This window comes from Pecten maximus, chromosome 12, assembly GCF_902652985.1.
Source record: "Pecten maximus chromosome 12, xPecMax1.1, whole genome shotgun sequence".
In the NCBI taxonomy this organism is placed as follows: Eukaryota; Metazoa; Mollusca; class Bivalvia; order Pectinida; family Pectinidae; genus Pecten; species Pecten maximus.
In genome coordinates this window covers 3,245,315-3,268,980 of record NC_047026.1, presented here as the reverse complement: position 1 = coordinate 3,268,980, position 23,666 = coordinate 3,245,315, and the positions used below count along the sequence as shown (strand labels likewise).

Genomic DNA, 23,666 nt, shown 5'->3' with positions numbered 1-23,666 from the left:
TTATCTGTGTATGTATGGTACAGTATTAAATTTGTGTGTGAGTATAATGTATAATAACAGTTTTATATTTGTGTTCTATGATACATGATAAAACAGTATTATATTTGTGTATGTATGATGTATGATAATAACAGTATTATATTTGTGTATGTTTGATGTAGGGTAATAACGGTATTTTATTTTTGTATGTATGATAATAACAGTATTATATCTCTGTAAGTATGACGTATGATAATAACGGTATTATATTTTGTTTTTGTATGATAATAACAGTATTATATTTGTATATGCATGGTGAGTGATAATAACAGTTTTATATTTGTGTATTTATGATGTATGATATTAACACTAATATATTTGTGTGTGGATGATGTATGATAATAACGGTATTATATTTGTGATGTATGATGTATGGTAATGAAAGTATTATATTTGTGATGTATGATGTATACTAGTAACAGTATCATATTTGTGTTCCATGATGTATGATTATAACATTCTTCTATTAGTGCATGTATGATGTATGGTAATGGCAGCATAGTATTTGTTTATGATGTTTGGTAATAACAGTTTTATATTTGTGTATGATGAGTGATAATAACAGTATTATATTTCTGTATGTATGATGTATAGTAATAACAGTATTATGTCTGTGTTGTATGATGAATGATAATAACAGTATGGTATTTGTGTTTGTTTGTTCTATGGTGTGTACATCTATCGGATCATCATCTTTGATTTCTTCAATGGTGTAGCTATCGACTCCGGGTCAGGAAAGTACCGCCACACCAATGCTTTGGTATCAATATTACCATTGTCTGTAACATAACGGCCGTTAAGATTGGAAAAAAAAAACAGTTGGAATACCACCAGGCACCAAGGTATGTATGGGCACAGTTTTCTCCTATTTGGTCGTCGTTGTCTCTGTCAAAGGTCGTGAAGTCGTAACCATCATGAGCGGACAAGGCATCATCTAAACAATGAAAAACACTTAAAGTTTACTACATCTATAGACAACAAAATGCCTTCACAATCACCCAAACCTTATCTAAGCCGTGTTATTGTTGATTTTTCTTGTTTTCTTAAATGTGTATTCCGGTTAAGGGATTTAATCAAACAGCATATCGCTGGTTATGGTCAGAACGCAGACAGGAGGCAAATATCAACGAAAACCACTTATGACATCATAGACTTATTTCAAATTGTTTCAAACGGTCGATAACATTCATTTTTATAGCGGAGAAAATAGTCATTGCTGGTTTGGCATTAACGATATGTTTGATTCAAGGTTGTTGTCATCGAGTCATCATCAACAAACCTACAATTTAACATGCGCAATTTCTTGCCCAATTTAGCGAATTTTCTACCTTAAATCATGCCTGATTTGTCGGACATGTGAAAAGGCAGAGAATGTGTTCCAAGAAATGTTGACATTCCTAAGGATTTCTTATACTGTAACACTTTTAGAAACAATATTATAATCAGAAGACTTACAGGAAATGTTTCCAGAGAACCCCTGCACAGACAGCCTGTAATTCTGAGCTTCATTTGCCACATGGAATGTCGAGTACTGTATATTCCCAAAACCGTTCTTGTAGTCTTCCCAGTTACGATAGAAATCAACATCTCCATTTGTTCGTCTCTGTATCACCTGTGTGGATTTTAATCAGCATTGTTGATATAGAGAGTGACATTCGCATGCATGTCTGTATGTATGTATGTATGTATGTATTTAGGGACCACAGAACCAAATCAAAAATAGGTTGTGGTTTTCCCCGTTTTGACAGAAGATTTAATAGGAAGGTGAATGCATCGGGGCCTACAGATTGGATATTTAGGTGATAGAAGTTTCCAAAGTTTTATGTGTGAGCTGGGCAATACATGTGGCTGTAAAATATATATATAAAAAAAAGTTTTTTTCCTAGCCTGTTTTTGTCAGGGTGAGTTAATTAAGTGTGTATTTTGTTGTAAATTGAAAAAAAAATTGTGCTGAATTCAAGATAGTGGCCCCCATATAAAAAAAGTTCAAATTGGTAGAATTTTTAAGCATTCTATTTACAGGTTTCCGAGATTTAAGAACATTTAAGTACAGTTGTAAACGTTTACATTACCGTCTATGGGAAATCATTTGGTTCCTTGGTTCCTGTATGTATGTATGTAACTTACGAAAAATATTTGTAGAAATTATATTTTTTGTGCTGATAAGACATTTCTTTTAATTTTCAAAAATCATAATTAGAGAAGGGAGTAGGTCTCTGGTGCATTTAAAAAAAAACATTTCCACGTCAGAAAGGGAATTCTGGGTGGTGTTTATACACAACCACAGATGGTTGAATGCTTTGACGCTGCACTAAAAAAATCCAGATGCTATTCATCAAAGTTCAGAATGAAATATGTTTCGTCTTGCATTCTACTTACGATCCATGGTCCATCTTCAGTGTCCGTGTCATAGAACACCTTGAGATTTTCTCCTTCTGTTGTAATGAAGTCGTAGACACCGGACGCTAAAAATAAAAGACGATAAGATATTTGACATGCGCTAAATTTCAAGTGTGATGTGTTAAAAAAAATAAACATTGGGTATACAACACTTGGATCATGTGCAAAAATAGGGGTAAAATTTTGCGTTTGCTATTGACAGACTCTAATAAGGACAGAGACATTTCAAAAGTTTGGTTTGGTTTGGTTTATTTTGTTTAACGCCCTTCCAAAAGCAAGGGGCATTTAAGGACGTGTCAGGTTTTGGAAGAAAGCCGGATTACCCGGAGAAAAATATCCGACCTACATTCTGTATTAGGCAACTGGTCAACGCGGGTTTCGAACTCGCAACAAAGAGGTGGAGGGCTAGTGCATTTAACCAGATCTAGACTTGCATTTTTTTTATAAACCCTCCTGATATCTGATTTAAAACCTTGATTGGCATCGCGTATTTAATTTGCCAAACCTTGTCAAAGACCGTTTGAAGAAAGATACCATTAACTGAATATAACGGGGGGAAATTGTCAGGACAAGTAGGACATTTGCGAAACGTGATAATCTATCCCGATGTTCTACATACCGGGATCTACGGGACAATGAAGCTTGCGTATATTTTTGATAGGGATTTAATGCATTTGTCTGTCTACGCCAACAAGCCTCTTAAAATCATATAGTGGCATATTTCTGCCATCGATTTGCCGACTTACAACTCATAGATGTGGACATATTTCCGATATGTCAACATCATAAACAAATATGTCGACATAATTCGAAAGATATATATCGACCTATCAGCTGAATTGTCGATATAATGATGCCGTGATAAGTATCTAAGAAGTCGGAAATTCGGATTTATATTGTACAGTGGCACATTTCTGCCATCGACTTCCTAGATAATTATCACTGCAATATTATCTCGGTAAGTAAACTATTAAGTCGGCATTGTTTTCGGTTATCTCGACATATTTCTGATGATGTCGACATTTTCTCAGACATATTTAAGCCGTAAGTATAAAGAAAAAGTATAATGATGATAAGGCCGTGTGCTCCGGAAGAATAAACGACTTCTGTTTCATAGACGTCACCTGCTTTACAAACCTAGGTTAAATCTGGGTTAATGACAATATCTAATGGGGGTTAGGGGTGACAACGGGACTTCTAGGCATATCAACAAGCATGGGACATGTCTGACTTCATATCTCATAAGGAATATAATTTGTCCAAATGAGATCACGATGTCGACTATAAAACATGGGTGGCTGTTTCCATGAATAGTTGATAATAAGAATGATTCAGTTCTCGTGTTGTAGAGGTTGTCAATAACAACCAGGTGGCTATAGCCAAGCAGGTAGGATGCTATAAATGTACCTGATGTTCCCACGAATTTTACGTGACGACATAATTTGGGATTTTATCTGATTTCTCCTTCCTTGGGAACATTTTGTCCAAATATCTCCAATAAGAATTTAATCTGAGGACTTATTCTCTTCTCTTCTCTTCATACAGCATTGAAGATAACGTTAAGGACTATTTCCAATCATAATTGTTTTCTTTTTCGCATACAAATAATGACTGCATCAATATTTGTGCGCTCATAGTAAATTATTGGTTTCTAAAATTGATTATAATATCGTTAGAGGCCCATAATTTTAATGGTTCGTGTCTGCCAACAAAACATGGCGGCGACGTTCTAGAACATTCCGCCTCATCACTGTGTCATTGTGGAACAAAGCAATCCTCTATATATACAAGGCGGTGATTCTTTTATGATAAAAACTCGGATAAAGAAATACAAACAGTGATATTATCAATAACAAAATCATGTTTTTAAATCATGTTTCTTAATATGTTTTGACAGAACATTCCACTGTACGCCAGTAAAAAGGAACTTCATATGTTAAGTCCTTAATATAATGAAATTGACTGCGAAATAAATTTCACTTCTAATTCTGTGATTATATGTTAACCCAATTCAGGATAGACGCATTTTAAGGTCGATTTGGATCGGTTGGTTGCTTTCAATGTCTCTTACATAACGTATAAATTTGTATGTGTAAATAATCAAATTACTTACCCTTTGAGAAATACGTCAGCATCCTTCTTTTCGACAATAAAGCGAGAGTAGGTGTCACACTTTTTGTTGACCTCGGTGTACGAGAATGACAGACATCCTTCGTTTATGCAGTGCTTTGCACACATTGCACGGTTTCGGATCCCGGTATTAGAACTGATTTTATCCAAACTGAGCTCCGCTTCCACTAGATTTTGTACTTTCTTGAACTGGTCACTTTTACAGAGGGCCTCTGAGATATGTTCGGCATCTATTGCTGTAAAAAGCAAAATCAAAAATTGAAATTTCATTTTTCTTTTCAGTAGACTTTCGCATCGCCTCCTATACCTGTCGTCACGCTACTGTCGTCATGTTGCTACTGATCAACAACCCTTGTCTATGAAAGCTCAGACGGTGATAGTGTTTATCATAAATTATACAATCAACTGCTTGGTACATTGATGTCTTACGGTGGTTCTACCAGACACTAACAAGCGATTTACCGATAGTTGGGTAATATCTCAATATATTACCAGGTAGAATGTGAGAGAAATGTCAATGTCATATATATACCACTCTTTTTAATATGAATTAATACTAAAACTCTCCTATGTCAGTATTTAAATATTGATTTTAGAGTTTGGTTTTGTCTTAATTACTCTTAAACAATGTATAATGATTTTTACCTGTTTTGGTAACAAAATCATCCAACAACAAAATAACAGCAAATACCACAACAAAGCCAGTAGCATGTGTACAAATGTTTGTAGAGATATATGTTTAATAATTTTTCGAGTTCTATCACCGAGAGCTCAGAAAGATTAATTTGGGATTGTTTCCAATTTATTGCCAAAGTAACAGAAAAAACCGTCGAAAATGAATAAAGAAATAGTTCAATGACATTCATGAATAGATAATTAAGTTTTAACATTGTTATAATTAATAACACAAAGAGCCATTATTATAATGTGTATATAGATATTATATTAGACAGTTAATTATTTGATATCACGATGATTAAAATTCTTAAAAACGTTCATAATCATCAAATAATTTATCGTTGCATAATTTTACAAAAGGGCCTCATGGGAAATAAGTAAGACCTGGTATTATGTGTCATCGCAGGTAAAGATATTGACAGATTAATTAACTACCGATATATATGCAGGCATTATGAAAAAAAATGCTAAAACATGCAATGATGCATTTCACAAATATACATATTTTGGTAAAGCGATAGATGAATCGTGTTAGTTTTCACTGCAGAGACGCGCAGAAGATATTCCATTTCTCATGTTATAAAAAATTCCGTTCATTTCATCAGGTTCACGCCTACATGTATACAGACGACGTACGACAGACAGGCGACATGCACTATAATAGAGTGATTGTGAACTGTATGTAATATCCATGTAACTAACCACAATTAAATGAATGCTACTTTACAACCCTAGTCTGTTCTAGCAACATGGGGTGTATTACTGTAATATCATAGTATGGAATGGGGTATACACAAATATAGTTGCTGACTCATAGAAACAATCATAACTTATTATGTATGTATAATACATAATAAGTTATGATTGTTTCTATTAGTCAGCAACTATATTTGCAATATAAAGCAATATATACAGAAACTGGCGATATGATACGTTAACATCACATGTCTAAGGATCACGTGATCAGTAGATGATTGAGAGCCTTGATATATAAAAAAAATATATGAATAAATTGACCAATGATTTCATCCCTATTATTTTCTAAACATTTATTCAATAAATAATGCTAAATTGAATATGACTTGATCATCACTTGATAGAGTTGTCTCTATTTTCATATAGCTCTTATTTGTTAAACAGGCAAAAAACCATAAGCATGTATTTTAAATTCATTAAATAAGCAAATAAGGGATGCAACTGCCAAATGCTATCTACACTCAGGCAAATTCCATTCTCTCCAACTCGAAGCATCAACAGAACCAGTAGCATATTGTGATTTTTTTTTATCAAATCTTGTCTAATTTTCACTCAAACTCGACCACATTTGGTTTGTTTGGTTTGTTTTTGCTTATCATCCTATTAACAGCCAGGGTCATTTAATGACGTGCAAGGTTTCGAGGTGGAGGAAAGCCGGAGTACCCGGAGAAAAACCACCGGCCTACGGTCAGTACCTGGCAACTGCCCCACGTAGGTTTCGAACTCGCAACCCAGAGGTGGAAGGCTAGCGTTAAAGTGTCGGTACACCTTAACCACTCGGCCACCGCGGTCTCCTTCGACCACATTGATGCTATCATATCGTGATATGTGTAAATAATATGATGACGGAATTGTATAATGGATAATATAGAATAATATAACGATTAAACAAAATGATATAATGACGAGAGTAAATAATACAAAGATAAACGGTAATAATATATTGATGAAATCAAACAATATAACGACAACAGCGTATAATATAATGGTGTAACGTAATCATATAATGAAACATCATATGATACAATGATAAAATCAAATAATATAATGACAACATATAGTAATATAACGACAAAATAGAATAATATATAGATAAAATCGAATAATATATTGATAAAGTCTAATTATATAATAAAAATATAAATTAATAATCATTTTAAGGTCAAGGCTGACAGCTATGGCGTTCCATATATTTACATTCAGGCAAATTTCGTTCTCTCCAACTCGAAGCATCAACGGAACTAGTGGTATAGTGTGATTTTAGCTTGTCTAGCGTGGTGCAAATTTCACTCAAACTCGACCACATTGATGCTAGGGAGGGAAATGAGAAATATCATAAACATTTTAAAAATATGAAATAACCAGGATACCTCGACGGTTATAAAAACAATTTAAAAGCAACATGAAAACAACTGTTGAAATAAACAAAAAGTGTACACATAATGAAACTAATCCTATCTATGATATAACAGTATACTGTTTCCTGTATGAACCAAAGTAATATTATATTTGTGTATGTTTGACGATGTAAATAAAGGGTATTTAAGATACAAGCTAATAGCAATATTATCTTTTGTGTACGATGTATGGTAATAGAAGTATTATCTTCATGTATAATATATGTTGATAGATGTATGGTAATAACAGTATTATATTTGTGTATGTATGATGTATGGTAATAACAGTATTATATTTGTGTATATATGGTGTATGGTAATAACAGTGTTATATTTGTGTATGTATGATGTATGACTTTGTCGTATATATCTATGAATTCTTCAACGTGTATTATGTCATTACCATGAAATCCACTTCTCCATTGTCTGTTACTTTCATGTTGGAAAGTAAATATAAGTTTGCCTTTATCGTACATATATTGCCGTGATATCCACCCATTCAACTCTCATTTATACGTTACGTTCAGGTATGGAAGGTGGTATTCATAGAACCACCAAACCTCAGAATAATCACGGACACAGATGCATTCTGAGTAGCCTTTTTTTTTACGTGGTGAATGGATATTGTGTTTAGGCTAGGCTGTATATAATGCTAATATTGAACAGTTTCAATATATATCGGAATAGTGTTTGTCAAAGGAAAAAATGTATCGTCTTGGCAAGTTATGTTCAAGAGTTTGAACGCACTATTACAATCCCAATAAAACCAATAATTGAAGGCCTATACCAACTTACCAATCCAGACGGTTATAAAAACAATTTAAAAGCAACAAGAAAATAACTGTTGAAATAAACATACACATAATGAAACTAATCCTATATATGATATAACAGTTTCCTGTATGAACAAAAGTAATATTATATTTGTGTATGTTTGACGATGTAAATAAAGGGTATTTAAGATACAAGCTAATAGCAATATTATCTTTTGTGTGTATTGTTTGGTAATAGCAGTATTATTTTTGGTTTATAATGTATGTTAATAGCAGTATTATCGTTGTGTATGATGTATGGTAATAACAGTATTATATTTGTGTATGTATGATGTATGGTAATAACAGTATTATATTTGTCTATGTATGATGTATGGTAATAGCAGTATTATATTTGTGTATATATGGTGTATGGTAATAACAGTATTATATTTGTGTATGTATGATGTATGGTAATAACAGTATTATATTTATGTATGATGTATGGTAATAACAGTATTATATTTGTGTATGTATGATGTATGGTAATAACAGTATTATATTTGTGTATATATGGTGTATGGTAATAACAGTATTATATTTATGTATGATGTATGGTAATAACAGTATTATATTTGTGTATGTATGATGTATGGTAATAACAGTATTATATTTATGTATGATGTATGGTAATGACAGTATCATATTTGTGTATGTATGATGTATGGTAATAACAGTATTATATTTATGTATGATGTATGGTAATAACAGTATTATATTTGTGTATGTATGATGTATGGTAATAACAGTATTATATTTGTGTATATATGGTGTATGGTAATAACAGTATTATATTTGTGTATATATGGTGTATGGTAATAACAGTGTTATATTTGTGTATGTATGATGTATGGTAATAACAGTAAATTATATTTGTGTATATATAGTGTAAGGTAATAACAGTATTATATATGTGTGTATATATGATGTATGGTAATAACAGTATTATATTTGTGATTATATGGTGTATGGTAATAACAGTATTATATATGTGTGTATATATGATGTATGGTAATAACAGTATTATATTTATGTATATATGGTGTATGGTAATAACATTATCTTATTTGTATATGTATGATAAGTTTGGAAATTGCTAAATTAAAGCATGATTTGTATTGCAATTTGATATACTAGGAATATATTTCCATGATAGATGTCGTAATATCAATTCGACTTTGTCGTATATATCTATGAATTCTTCAACGTGTATTATGTCATTACCGTGAAATCCACTTCTCCATTGTCTGTTACTTTCATGTTGGAATGTAAATATAAATTCGACTATATCGTACATATATTGCCGTGATATCCACCTATCCACCTCTCCTTTATACGTTACGTTCAGGTATGGAAGGTGGAATTTATAGAACCACCAAACCTCAGAATAATCACGGACACAGATGTATTCTGAGTAGTCTTTTTTTACGTGGTGAATGGATATTGTGTTTAAGCTAGGCAGTATATAATGCTAATATTGAACAGTTTCAATATATATCGGAATAGTGTTTGTCAAAGTACAAAATGTATCGTCTTGGCAAGTTATGTTCAAGAGTTTGAACGCACTATTACAATCCCAGTAAAACCAATAATTGAAGGCCTATACCAACTTACCAATCCAGATTTGTCTGCAATCAGATACAATTGTAAGGTCTACCTAATACAGAAATGTCTCTGTACTCGGATACGGACCAAGCAATCCAGAAATTTACCAATAGATCACCAAAGCCGTTCTTGTTGTATGCCAAGTTACAGCAGAAATCGACATTCCACTTGTTCGTCTCTGTATCGGCTATGTCGGTTTTAATTAAAATAGCTTAGATGGTCGTATAAGTCAATACAATGAAATGATTTTGATATTAATTATATGAAAGATTTCTTCCAACTTAATAGGTTTTCTGTCTTATCCGGTGGTAATTATATGTTACTGGCAGTGTGCTATGACAACATGAGTCTAATAGTATACATTTTAGTGTCTCGCCATTTTCATCTAGATAGATCGAGACAACAGGTATATAACGCATTGCATCATCCTATTTAGAGCTACATCATGCTTAAAGCAGCAGCTGCATCAATAATGCAAAATGTCAATAATGTCACCCTGGGGTGTTGTTAATATCTATCAGTTATTGGAGCGGTATTCGTGTGTGACAAATATCAATATCATAATTTAACATCGTAGATTGGATCTCGTTATTTAAAGAAAATGGTGTGGGGTTGTTGGTAGTATAGATGTATATCACGTTTTCAGCGCAGACAGTGGTATGTTACGATTAGACCTATCTATACATAATGACGTTTTCCTTCAAAACAGGGACCGCGGTGGCCAAGTGGTTAAGGTGTCCCGAAACTTTATCACTAGCCCTCCACCTCTGGGTGGCGAGTTCGAAACCCAAGTGGGGCAGTTGCCAGGTACTGACCGTAGGTCGTTGGGGTTTTTTCTCCGAGTACTCTAGTTTTCTTCAACCTCCAAAAACAGACACTCCTTAAATGACCCTGGCTGTTAATATGACGTTAAACAAAACAAAACAATCAAGCATCCTTCAAAATATAAACAACGGTACCGGCAGCGAAATCACAGCTCATTTTAGCCATACCAAAAGAGATTCATTTCACCTAAGGAAACACAATGTTTCCCGATGACAAGAGGGAAACCATTAAATATACCTGTAGTTCCGTCAATCTTTTATTCTACAAAACAACACCAAAATTATCCTCTGTGAATTCTTGACCATCTTAGTAGAATTCACGACATACACAATTACACGCTTCCAAGTGTCGTCGGATTTTTATCGTTGTTCTATAAATCTAAGTTACGCATCATGTTTTGTCCAGTTTCCTAGAATCCAGCTGAACGTGTCCTGTTAACAGGTATTTACACTTCTTAAAATTCTTCCTATACCTTGATCTACATCCATTTGATTTAGCTCGCCTGAACCAAATGCAGGGGAGCTATCGCTATGTCCTGGCCTCAGCGTCCTTAGACAGCAAAAAGAAAATGCATCTTTATAAAGCTGTATTGTATTAATAATAAGGAGGATACAACTTGGGTATTTCACATGTGTGTTCCTTGTAACATTGTGAAAATCCCTTTTAATTGGTTCTACATTTCAGGACCTTTAGACCTATTTTAAAAAAACTGACTTTCAACCCGCTTGATGGACTAGGGTTAAGTAAAGTTCTGACAAGTGTTTTGACAACTCTTGTTTCGATATATTTTCTGACATTGTTACTTTTGCAATACAACACTGATTAAATCCATTTACGCATAACCAGCAAATGTTTGTGTAACAAATATACCGACGGTCACATTTACAAACATGCAGCCAAACAAAATATATACATGTTCAAACATGTCACACCGAATTTTCATAATTTGCTATGGAATATTATCTTATGTATGTTTATGTTCCGTTAGAATATCAACATTAAGTAATATTAATTAGTAAATGGTGAATCTATTAAATTCAAATTTGTGGATTGGTAAAAGATGTAACATTGTGTTTCCAACCAATTAGAATGGGACATAAAAATGTTTCTTTGAGTATCTTAAAACTTACACATAGATAAATTTAAGCATACAGAGTAGATTTCTAAACACTCTCACTGAACGTTTATCTCTATAACAAGTTCGTCGTACATTCAAGGGTACTGCGACCTTCTGTAAGCAATCACACGAAATAATCTTGAAACTGATATGGGTCGCCCTACTCCTATATTATTCTCTCTGGTGTTGAAATGTTTATTTCATATCAACATGCGAGTAAATAAATCCAATTGAATTCATAAATAGTGTGTCATTACCAACTGTGTTTGGTAAACTGTACATTAACTTTAAATGCTTTGTCTTCATTTAAATGAGTTATTGTACTGCAGTTTAAGGTGTACCACTGATCAACCGATAACATTATAAATCCGGACAGTGTTTGGGTCGTAATTGCTGTGCTATATTAAGCAGAATTGTTCTTTACTGATCACGTGAGATACAAGGGTCTTGTCTATGTCAAATTCCTTAACGACACACAGGGATCGGTGGTGGAATACATATGGAGCGCTATGTTGAGTAAACGAGGTTGAAATCACCAATAATACTTTATTCTTTTGTACACAAGTTGTTGGTTGATACTGCACTGGGAAAAAGAAACATAATTTTTAGGTGGGTATTTTGACCTGATCCCTTTAAGATGTATGTATACCTGATCACTAAAATCCGTATGTATACCTGATCACTAAGATCCGTATGTGTACCTGATCACTACAATCCGTATGTGTACCTGATCACTATAATCCGTATGTGTACCTGATCACTATAATCCGTATATGTACCTGATCACTATAATCCGTATGTGTACCTCATCACTTTGATCCGTATGTATACCTGATCTTTATAATCCGTATATATACCTGAACACTATTATTCGTATGTATACCTGATCACCATAATATGTATGTGTATCTGTATGTATCTCCGACCATTATAATCCTTATGTGTACCTGATCACTAAGATCCGTTCGTGTACCATTATAATCCTTATGTGTACCTGATCACTAAGATCCGTTCGTGTACATGGTCACTATAATCCGTATTTATACCTGATCACTATAATCTGTTTGTGTACCTGATCACTATAATCCCTATGTATACCTGATCACTATAATCCGTATGTTTACCTGATCAATACAATCCGTATGTATACCTGACAATTATAAATCGTATTTGTACTTGATAAGTATTACCTGATCATTCTAATACATGTTGTTCAGAAATAAGTTAGTTATAGTTTATTTAGAAAATGATGATATGGATCATTTTTATAACTGTTGTTTCCCATTTCCTACATTTACAGATAACACCGACTATTGAATGTAATGGCTGAAGGTGGTGAAGGACACCACGATGTCCCTGACAGTCCCAGACCTCCGAAGAACGCCAACCTCTCAGATTGTCCAATTTGTCTGGAGCAGCTGCACGAACCAAAGTCCCTCCCGTGTCTTCATTCCTTCTGTCAGGAATGTTTGTCCACCTTCATCATCAAAGACCTGTCAGGAAAGATGGCGTCGGCGAGTGCCTTCCCTTGTCCTGTGTGTAGGAAGATGACACAGCCTGTCAACCCGTCTGAGGACAAGGAGAAATGGGCTCAACAATTCCCAGCCAGTGTAATAGTGAAAGATCTGGTAAAGCCCACGGCACTTGAGCCGATGTACTGTAAACCTTGTGAGAAGAAAGGGACACCTGGGACTCCGGCCACCATCTGGTGTAAAACTTGTAAGGTCCTGTTCTGTACAACATGTAAAGTCGATTTTCACGATTTGATCCACGAAGGTTGTGAAATAGTAGATGTAACAGGGAAGAAAGAAAATCCTTCGCGACAAGTAACAGAACAGATCCGATGTGAAAAACACACGAAGGAGGTCGATTACTATTGTGAGGATCACCAGGTACTTGGTTGTAGTAGATGTATCACCATAGACCACAGACGATGTGACGTAGTGACAACGACACAGGAATACCGTGACAAACTGAAGACGGAGTCACGACTGGAGGATCGAAAGGAATTACTACAGAAAGCGATGGAGGCTATCAAATTGCTCGTCAAAACATTTGGCGAGAAACTTCAAATTCTTCTAGAAGATCAAAATTCTGGATTTGACAGTATAACAGAATTACGAAAACAGGTCGATCTAGATTTGGATGCCATGCAGAAGGACCTCACAGACAAACTGGTATCATCTTATAAACAAGAAAAGGAAAATCTGGACTTGTCTATTCAGAAATGTGAACGTCTGATGTCATCCATTGAGAACACAGTAGAAAGCTCCGAGACAGCTGTTCAGAGGAATGATAGCGTAAACACAACATTGATGTATCAGAGAGGCCAGGCGGAAATCGAGTTCTACCAGAACCTGATAACGGAAATAAGGAAGTCATTCTCCTCTATCAGGATCAAGCATGTCGTAGATCCGAGTCTTTTCAGGTTGGATAAAGATATTCCACTGTCATTAGGAAACGTCACAGTAGTGACAAATATAGAACCGCTACCAGAGGGAATACGTAGTGTGAGACCCTTATCGGAATGTGATGGGAAAGAGGGATGCAAGTTCAGCATTAAGCGTCCATCAGATAGAACAAATTGCACTTCACTTGGTATTGTTTATTTACCGGACCATCATATTGTTCTCGGAGATTATAGTAACAACAAACTCAAGCTGTTTAAAGCTGCGGGCAAATTCGAGGATGAAGTCAAAGTTGAAGGTAATCCCTGTGACATGTGTCGTGTTGATGATCACACAGTAGCGGTCGGTAACCACAGTATTCCTGTTATGCATGTCTTCAGGATTGAGTCATCAAAATTGACTCTGACGTCAGAGATAAAGCTGTCAAACGGTATACAACCTAGAGCTGTAATATATACAGATGATGAGTTTGTGGTGAGCTCTGTGAATCAACTGTACCGTGTACAACAGAATGGGGACTCGGAATCTATTAACTGTTCCGTTGTTAAATGCCTCCATCTTGCGTATGATCCAAACACCCGACACATATACGGCAGCCACTTTGCATCCACAAATGGTGATGTAGCTGTTTACAGATTTTCAAGTGGTACACGTACAGTCATGACAAAGGTCGGTTTGGTAACGGGAGCGTTGGGATTAGACGTCGACGGTGACGGCAATGTGTACGTGTGTGGTTGGTCATCCAATAACGTGGTACAGATGTGACGTGACGGGACAAACGTCAGAGAGCTACTGACCTCATCAAACGGTGTAAACAAACCGAGGGCGATATCTGTGTGTGGAAACAAATTCGTGGTAACTAACCAATCATCACAAAATAGAAATCAAGTGCGCGTGTTTGAACTTTACTGATCAGTACATTTTAACTATGACAGTAGACCTGCGGGCGGTATTCTGCTGAAATGTAATGTGTAAATGTAAATCATTATGCGCATTGTCAGTAGAGCAGGAGACATATAATGAAGTAAGATCCATTTTTATCGCATTATTGTAAGCTCCAGCGACAATTATTTCTGATGGCCACGTTATACTCGTTGTGCTATTTAATTTATTCAAAACGGAGATTCCAAACGCCAATTTCTGTTGTATACAAACACATACCGACGATACTGTATATCTGCCAGCTGATATCACATCGGTTTATTATCTTTATCTCTATATTCAGCGGTTCCGTGACCCTGATAGCGACTAGATAGATGATGAAAGGTTAGTGATATCACTCATCACAGAGACAGTATCAGGAACTCACGACATAGCCAGATAGAGATTAAAACTTGGATAGGAATGACGCCATGGGCCTCTTCATTTGTCGTGAAGAATGTTGCTAACCTATAAAACTTTCTTGTCGTTTCTGGCAGAGTCCAGAATAACTTACGTCAACATGAAACATTATATAACCAGGCAGCAGACAATGAGGAAGTTCATGTGTTTCGAGGTCCCAGATATATTCAATCGCATTTCTTCTCCTGTTAATCCCAGAGCAGTCTATTATAAATATGCATGTATTCCATTTCATCTCGTGCTATACTATTTACAAATTGAAAAGTTTTGACTATAACTCTTCAGATGTGTTTTTATATCTCACCGCTATACTATTAAGGCTCCTACTGTAGACGCTTGTCAAATTGCCAAGTCACAATGCATTCTGCAATCAATTTCTTCCCAACGTCAGATCAAAATGTGAAAATTCTGAAAACCAATATCCATTTAAAGGAATGCATCAACATAACAAATACAAACAAATCTTATTTTAATATTTCAAAAGATTTCAAACACTTCATGTATACGTCAATCCCCAAAAAAATCGTTCTCATTTTCAAGTGGGCATGCCTGGATATAATTTGATCCCGGCTGGTTGTAGTACTTAACACATAAAAAGGCAGAGACAGGATGCTATAAAAGGAGTTTATTATTAATAAATATATAATGTCTAACACAGGTATATAAAGTGTAGAAAAGTTAATATCCCAACACCTGTAATATCACCAGCTGTCATTGTGTGGACGACGTTCTACCGTCTCCACGATTCACGTCATTTCCCGGGAGAAAATAGTGAAAATCAAATGATTTATCATAATTGCATAATTGTAGCTGTATTGTTAAATATTTGTCTTCTGCTGCGTGAGAAACCTGTATACGGAAGAGGGCGCTCAATGTTTGGTGACTGTAGTCTGTAGGGGGCGCTGAGTGAGTAGTGATTGTATACTGTAGAGGGCGCTCAGTATATATTGATGATTAGCGTGTACTGTATGGGTCGCTCTCTGTATGCGGTAAATAAGTATGTTCCAGCTAACGCCATCTTCACTACAGAAGTGGTGACCTTTAATAACAATTTGGGATATTATCTGTGTCTTTACTTTAATGATTCTGATATTTTATTCCAGAAGTGTCAAAAAGCTTTTTAGCCACATATTAAAGATATCCATTAACAAGAAAAAAATCATCCATAAGGTCGAACATATCTTTACCATTAAACAGCAACACTTGACTGATGTATTTTAGTCCGAAATTTTACCGTATCAGGCTATTTTACTGATGGTAAAACAATCAGATATGATCATAGCGGTATTATTTATATAGTATGATGAGAGGGACACTTACAATGTTATAATAGAAACACCTATGGACATACATCAGGAGGAATCAGGAATATTGTCGAATACACAATGTTACGTAAGAACTGATAAACACATTCTAAATACAATACACAAAATTAATTGTCATTGATAAAATTCAACATTATTGTAACTTCCTTCTGTGTAGTATCTTCCGCACTGGTACAGATCCTGTTGTTCTTTGAAATGAGTTTCCCAACATTTACATTTTTTAATATTTTCTGGTAATAAAATGGATACAAGACAAAACATTGTTTGTTGTGAATGAGATTAGTACTTTTGAAAAAAAAATGCAAATTATTTGCGTTAAGCTTTCATTAACTTGATCAAGTCTTAGATAACTGGCTCATGGGGTTGTAAAGGATGAGTAAAGCTCTGAACAAAACTAGCCATCCATTGAAAAAGTGATCAATGCTATATGATGAAGTGGTAACAATTTTGAAGTTAACAGCAAAATTCTACTATAACTATATGTACATGTCCACAGAAGTATTTATTAGTCCGTCAATAAGTATTTGTCTGTTCTTCCAATTTCTGGTCATTGTATTTGTATAGGTCTAATGCCATGAGAATGGCCGAAAGTGTCAGGTTGTAAAACAATGAACGAGCTATTTTTACAAAAGTTAACACCTGATATACAAGTAGGACTTTTATACTGGCAAATTTCTGTTGTAATGTCTCAAAAAAGATAACAAATCACGATTTAACAGTAAGTTAACTGTTTATGCATTCCTTCATTGTTATATTTCGCATGCAAATTGATTTATCGTATTTAAAACGTCAGAATTCTAGACGGTGACTTCGTCTCATCTCCCGTCCTTTTGCACATAATTTGTCATAAAGTAAAACTACTTGGGTGTTATTAAGGCGAAAATGGTAATGTAAGGCGTTTTGGAGACTTCTGGTCGCTTATTGGAGAGTTATTTTTATCACGGGAACGAAAAATTGTGGTCGCTGGTCGCGTAAAGAGAGAGTCGCTTAATAGAGTTAAAATATATAGCGAAAACGCTCGGGAGGAATTGAAATGGTCGCTTAGAACAGAGGATCGCTAAATAGAGATGGTCGTTTGGACAGATTCGACTGTAACTCATTCTATTAAAATTAAGATGCATATTTGGTAACTTTATTTTCAAATTCTAAATGAAAATGAGCTACAATCTGTGTTGGACTCATGTATTAGACGAAACACCTTTGATCTAAAACAGTCAATAAATAAATAAATAATAAAAAGAAAATGATAATAAAAGATTATGATCTCTCCATGAGTAAAATTGAAAGAATGGATAAGTATCTTGAAATCTTTCAAACCTTAATTCGTTCAAAAGTACGAGGAAAAAAATTTCTTTGTTTCAAAAAAGATTAAAAACGCGAACATTTGTACCACTGGAAAAACGCTCCGCAGTTACTTAAGTTGAATTGGTCTCATTTCGACAACAGGCATTCGTAATTATGAATTAAATAGTATTAATATAATTACCTAGTTAAGGTCTTAATATAATATTGTCATAAATATTCCCACAAGATAATATTTATCATTCAAATGTTATAAATTATCTTGCAAGATATTTCATATAGAACATATTCATTGTATCATCAAGCATATACATTGGATATACATATATAGTATATCATAGTAAAGTATATATAGTATACATATTATATATCCTGCCTTGGGGACACGACTTTGTACATGTGATATGTTCTGGTATAGACTTATACTTGGCGACGATTATCTTATTCGAGATACCACCGTATCTGATCTCGACACATGGAACTCTAAAGGATGTCCGTCGCCGAAATAGCTCAGTTGGGAGAGCGTTAGACTGAAGATCTAAAGGTCCCTTGTTCGGTCCCGGGTTTCGGCAAGAAATCTTTTTTTATTTACTTTTTTTCTCTTCCAAAGAAGAAATTAATTGAAGAAGTAAATATACTTTTATTTATAACAATACCTATTTATACATCTCTTGATTCATGATACGATACCACCCAAATACAATGTTAGTTTCAAAAACATTTCTGAAAGAGAAAACATTGACGATTTTCTTTGTAATTGCCGAGAAGGCACAGCGACAGACACAAGATAGAAAATATCTGTCTAGTATTTTCCTATTACCAATTTGAATTATATTTAACTCAAAAATATTGTTGTGTCTGTATCTGATATATTTACAAGTCTGGCTATTTAACTGACTACGATATTTCGTCTGAAGCATGTCTTTAACAAATACCTGTGAACATATTGATTTCCTTAATCATATTTTATATGTAAAATCAAGTTTCTGTACACTATATGATATATACAGTCTGTTTAAAGTCAGATTCGTGTACTTTATATTCTACATGTATGGGGAATATTTTCCAGTGAAAAAGTCGCCGTTTTTAAAGTAGGAAATGCAGAAACGTAAATAATAATCGGAGCGGAAATCCGGACCAAGATTTCAGGAATTAAAAAAATATATAAAAATAATTTAAAAGTAATCTAATTAACAAATGAAATATATTTCTCATGTTAAATCGATGTATTTTGCTATGCTGAAAGAATTTCAAAAATACATATAGTGATGAAAAATTAGCAGAGTAATAATTATTAAAAAAAAAATACAAAAAAAAAAAAAATATTTGTTTTATTCAAAGTGGTGGTTCATTTTTCATATATATTATAAATCATTATTGCCAATTTATAAAGCGAATAATAAGCTTATGAACATTTATCAAATTTAAGATACCATCTCTATTAAGAGACCACTCTCCATTAAGAGACCGTTTTTCAACTTCCCTTGAGTGGTCGCTTAATTACGGAAGCCGGATAGGACCAATGAAAAAAATTAACTTAGTTGGTATCATTAAAAAATAAATAAAAAATCTCGTATATACGAGTTTCTTTCTCGTATATACGAGTTTCTTTCTCGTATATATGAGATAATTTCTCGTAATAACGAGATTATTTCTCGTATATACGAGTTTCTTTCTCGTATATACGAGATTATTTCTCGTAATAACGAGATTAATTCTCGTATATACGAGTTTCTTTCTCGTATATACGAGAAATAAACTCGTATATACGAGAAAGAAACTCGTATATACGAGATTTTTTATTTATTTTTTAATGATACCAACTAAGTTATTTTTTTATATTGGTCCTATTCGGCTTCCGTACTTAATACAGATTCGACTGTATATGTAATTTGTTACTCCGACCGTAAACTGTCTGTAACTCGATTACCTTCTTTCCTTTTCTTTCTTTCTTTTTGTTTTACATTGATTCTATTTTACTTCTTAAAGCACCCGAGGATATGGTAAAATGATATTGCGAGTTTATTATTATTTCTTTTCGAAACGAGTTACATCAAAATGTATCTCATTAAAACAGAAATATTTATCAAATGTATTGTATACTGGGACTATTACACCTTCTCATGGTGATTTTGACCCATTGACCTCAGGCGTCATCTACTTGTAGGTATCACCACTTGGAATCATAAAAAAAATGTCAACTTTATTTATTTTACAACAATTGCGAAACAAGTTATATTAACTTATATTAATCACGCTTATTTGCCCGGATGGAAGCGCGCGAGGGGTCTTACTGTGGGAGGAAACCGGAGTACCCGAGAAAACCCCGCGTGGTTGGGCAGGTTACCCCATACCTTGGAATCACTGCAGTCCTAGAAGGAGGAAGCAGCTACATGGTGCAGCATAATACCTTTTTCGGCATAGCCGTTTAATATTTGTTTGGTCCCGGATATGACGCGATAGGTGGCGTAACTGGTCAAGATGAAGTATTTGATTGGTCAATGTAGCGGTAAATGCAAATTGCAGATATGCAGTTAATACGAAACAAAGTAAAGATTGAATACAAGCTGAATAAGTGGATGTATCTTTTCAAATGACACATTAATAAAATTATAATCCAGATTCAAATGAAGTCTTATTACCACCAAATCATTCAAACTGATATACTTTTGTTATCTGTGCTGAAACACATCAGTTCGCTAATTTATTTCACCATCAATTTTACATTATAACCACCAGCATTAAAACTATGCCGTTTATCTTTTTTAAAGATATTTCTTGTTACCTCTTATCTATTTCTCTCTTCTTTTTTTAAAGTATCCTGCGTTTAAGTACATAAAAGCGTTCAACAAACCGAGTAAAATGAACACAGCTCAATTTACCTGAATCAAGAATTATATATAATAACTTATATTTACCTTAGTTAGAATGGAATAAATAATAACTCAACTTACCCGAGTCAGAAATGCCATTACTGAAAAGATGCAGGCACTAAAGTGTACAATCGAGTCAAGACTCAAAGAGTCGTCGCAACTAAACACCTATAGGTATTGACAGTCGGATCACCTCGCCTCTGTCTGCGAACGTGGGTAAGAAAATGACGAGGGGTTCCGATTGACGTATTGACTCAAATCAGCACCGCGCCTTTTGGTCCTCGATCAAGCTCTCGTGTCATCGGTACGTTATGTCATTTCAACAGTGATAATGCGTTTTGCGAAATTGATTCGTCATATGGAATAGCGCTTAATACCAAATCAATCGTCTTTCAACCACAATGATTTTAAATCCTAACAACTTAGCGTGGATGCCGTCCATTTATCTGGTTAGAACGACATGGACACTTAATGCATTAGCAGTATCAGTCTCTGTACCGCCCGCCGTTATGCTGTGTCAGTCTTGATAATGGAATATAAGACTCAATTTAATACGTGATCAGCTTAAATATATTTCAGTAGTGAATATCGTGTAAATATTTAATGTAGCGTTCCTTCGTTCGCACAGCAGAAACATGCACAATTTCTGTTGATGAAATCTATGTCCGAACGATGATTATATGAGTGGTTTGTGCTTACATGTAATTAAATTAACATCGAAATATACTGGAAAAGGCGTATCGTATACAAATACCGTATGCCTTTGCGGTTATTAATGATACTTCGGGTCGAATTAAGAATATTCAGGACTTGATACTCGTAAAACGTTACGATTAAAACTGCCGTGTTAATGTAAATATTAAACCTCACGGAAACAAAACACACAGAAAATAAATGTTTATTAAAACTTCGGAAAGCAATTGTTTTAGTGACGATTGTTTGTTATATATATTTCTATCGATTTAATGCTTTGAATGTAATGAAGTTATATAAATATTTGAAATAAGTTGTCAGTTTTGTATATCAATAAGCGGCATTTCACTACAGACCGTATCCTTACGCCCCAAATGATTATATCGTATACCAAATCACACGGGGGTCTCGGTATAGCTTTTTTTTATTGTGGTAGAAACAGGTCTCACTAACTCGTGGTTGATGTATATTACATTTCTTTCATTTAAACTTATATTTACTGTTTTTGATGTTGTTTATTAGTAGCAAGATAACGTTGTGAATCTGCAATCAGTAATAAAAAACAAACGAAGATGAAAATCTTATTAATAGGCGTTTTAATAGGATTTTTTTTATCTGAAAATACAGCTTTAAACATAATCACCAGTTATATGTAATACCGGGTCAAAACATTAAAATATAGGCGTTCTTTGCATAAATGACAATTGAAGTCTACATAACCTTGACGCCAGGTGATCAGTTCAACCAAAATTCAAAAGTCAAAATAGAATATATATAAAAAGTAAATTTTGAAATATTGAGAGAAAAAAAAGACCATGCGGCTTTACGGTCACCTGAGTTTTGAAATATTTCAGTCAATTTGACCCCTTTAGGCCCCGCCGCTCACTCCTCTAGGGGTTGGGGACTATGTAATTCCAAATTTTGTTGACCATAGGCCATGGAAGGTTTCTGCACAATTTCATTACAATTGGTTCATCGGTTTCTAATAGGAGGTCGAAAGTGTGAATTGTCCCAACGACGGACGATGACGGACAAAAGGTGATTAGAATAGTTCACTTGAGACTTTGTCTCAGGTGACCTAATAAAAAACAAAACATAATTAAATTGCACTATTATCGACTATGATCATGATGACCCACCATCTTGAAAAGACCATTCCCTAACTGATACATGCCAGTGAGAATGATACTAGTATAAAGATGATTTACAATATTAATTGAAACGAGTTTATATGATTGCCTTCCTATAAGCCTTATCAGTCTGAATAGATTAGTAATTAAATACTGGTCATCTATAACTAACGCCTTTCAATTTAATCCCTTCCCGATATTTCACGTGGGTATATAAAACTATCGTCCATGCATAGCACACTATAAATTACACCAGCTTACGACTGGAGAGAATCGAACGCTACCGGATCCAAACTATCGTGTATGACACAACACGTAATCATGTCTAATATTCTACATATCTTACAGCTTAAATGTTTTCCTCGTACCAAACAAGAGGCCCAATAGCCTACTAATGCAATTTCAGAGTTGATCTTTGTCATTTATGTGTGACTTCTAAGTTCACTACCTCTCCAGTTCAATATGAGAGAAGGCTAAGTATTCATGTCGGTAAACTTTGTAGCCCTTCCAACCATCATATCCCTGTCCAATATGAACATAGGTCTCTGGCTTATTTAGATAAATATGTTTAACACATTTGACATGTGAACATACTCGGTACTCCTTTATCCCAGAATGCTACTGCACCAATATCATGATCCTGTGTCACATGGTTGTTGAAAAAAAAAAATTCAGTACATTCGACCCCTTTAAGTAAGTAGATCAAGGTCATTTATTTGAACAAAGTTTGTAGGTCTTTGTCGAAGCATGTTACAGGCCCAATAGCATGTTTCTGAGCCTCTTGGTTATCAAAAAAAAAACAAAAAAAACAATGGAAATATTGACACCAGTCTGA

General features: G+C 34.3%; 2 protein-coding genes and 1 non-coding gene across 3 annotated transcripts; 2 read left to right on the top strand and 1 right to left on the bottom strand.

Moving 5' to 3' along the window:
• Positions 1–219: 219 nt before the first annotated feature.
• Positions 220–10,798, bottom strand: LOC117339707 (ficolin-1-A-like). The gene is made up of 6 exons (XM_033901424.1): positions 10,777–10,798; positions 4,553–4,805; positions 2,786–2,844; positions 2,419–2,504; positions 1,495–1,651; positions 220–973 (listed from the first exon to the last, which is right to left on the bottom strand). The coding sequence occupies exons 1-6, from the start codon at positions 10,796–10,798 to the stop codon at positions 756–758; spliced, it is 795 nt and encodes a 264-aa protein (XP_033757315.1). The 3' UTR covers positions 220–755.
• Positions 10,799–13,081: 2,283 nt separating this feature from the next.
• Positions 13,082–14,932, top strand: LOC117339706 (E3 ubiquitin-protein ligase TRIM7-like). The gene has a single exon (XM_033901423.1). It carries the CDS (start codon positions 13,082–13,084, stop codon positions 14,930–14,932), a length of 1,851 nt encoding a protein of 616 aa, XP_033757314.1.
• A 3,702-nt stretch (positions 14,933–18,634) lies between these two features.
• On the top strand, positions 18,635–18,707 carry Trnaf-gaa. The gene has a single exon. It is a non-coding gene; the product is annotated as a tRNA-Phe (tRNA).
• Positions 18,708–23,666: the final 4,959 nt, after the last annotated feature.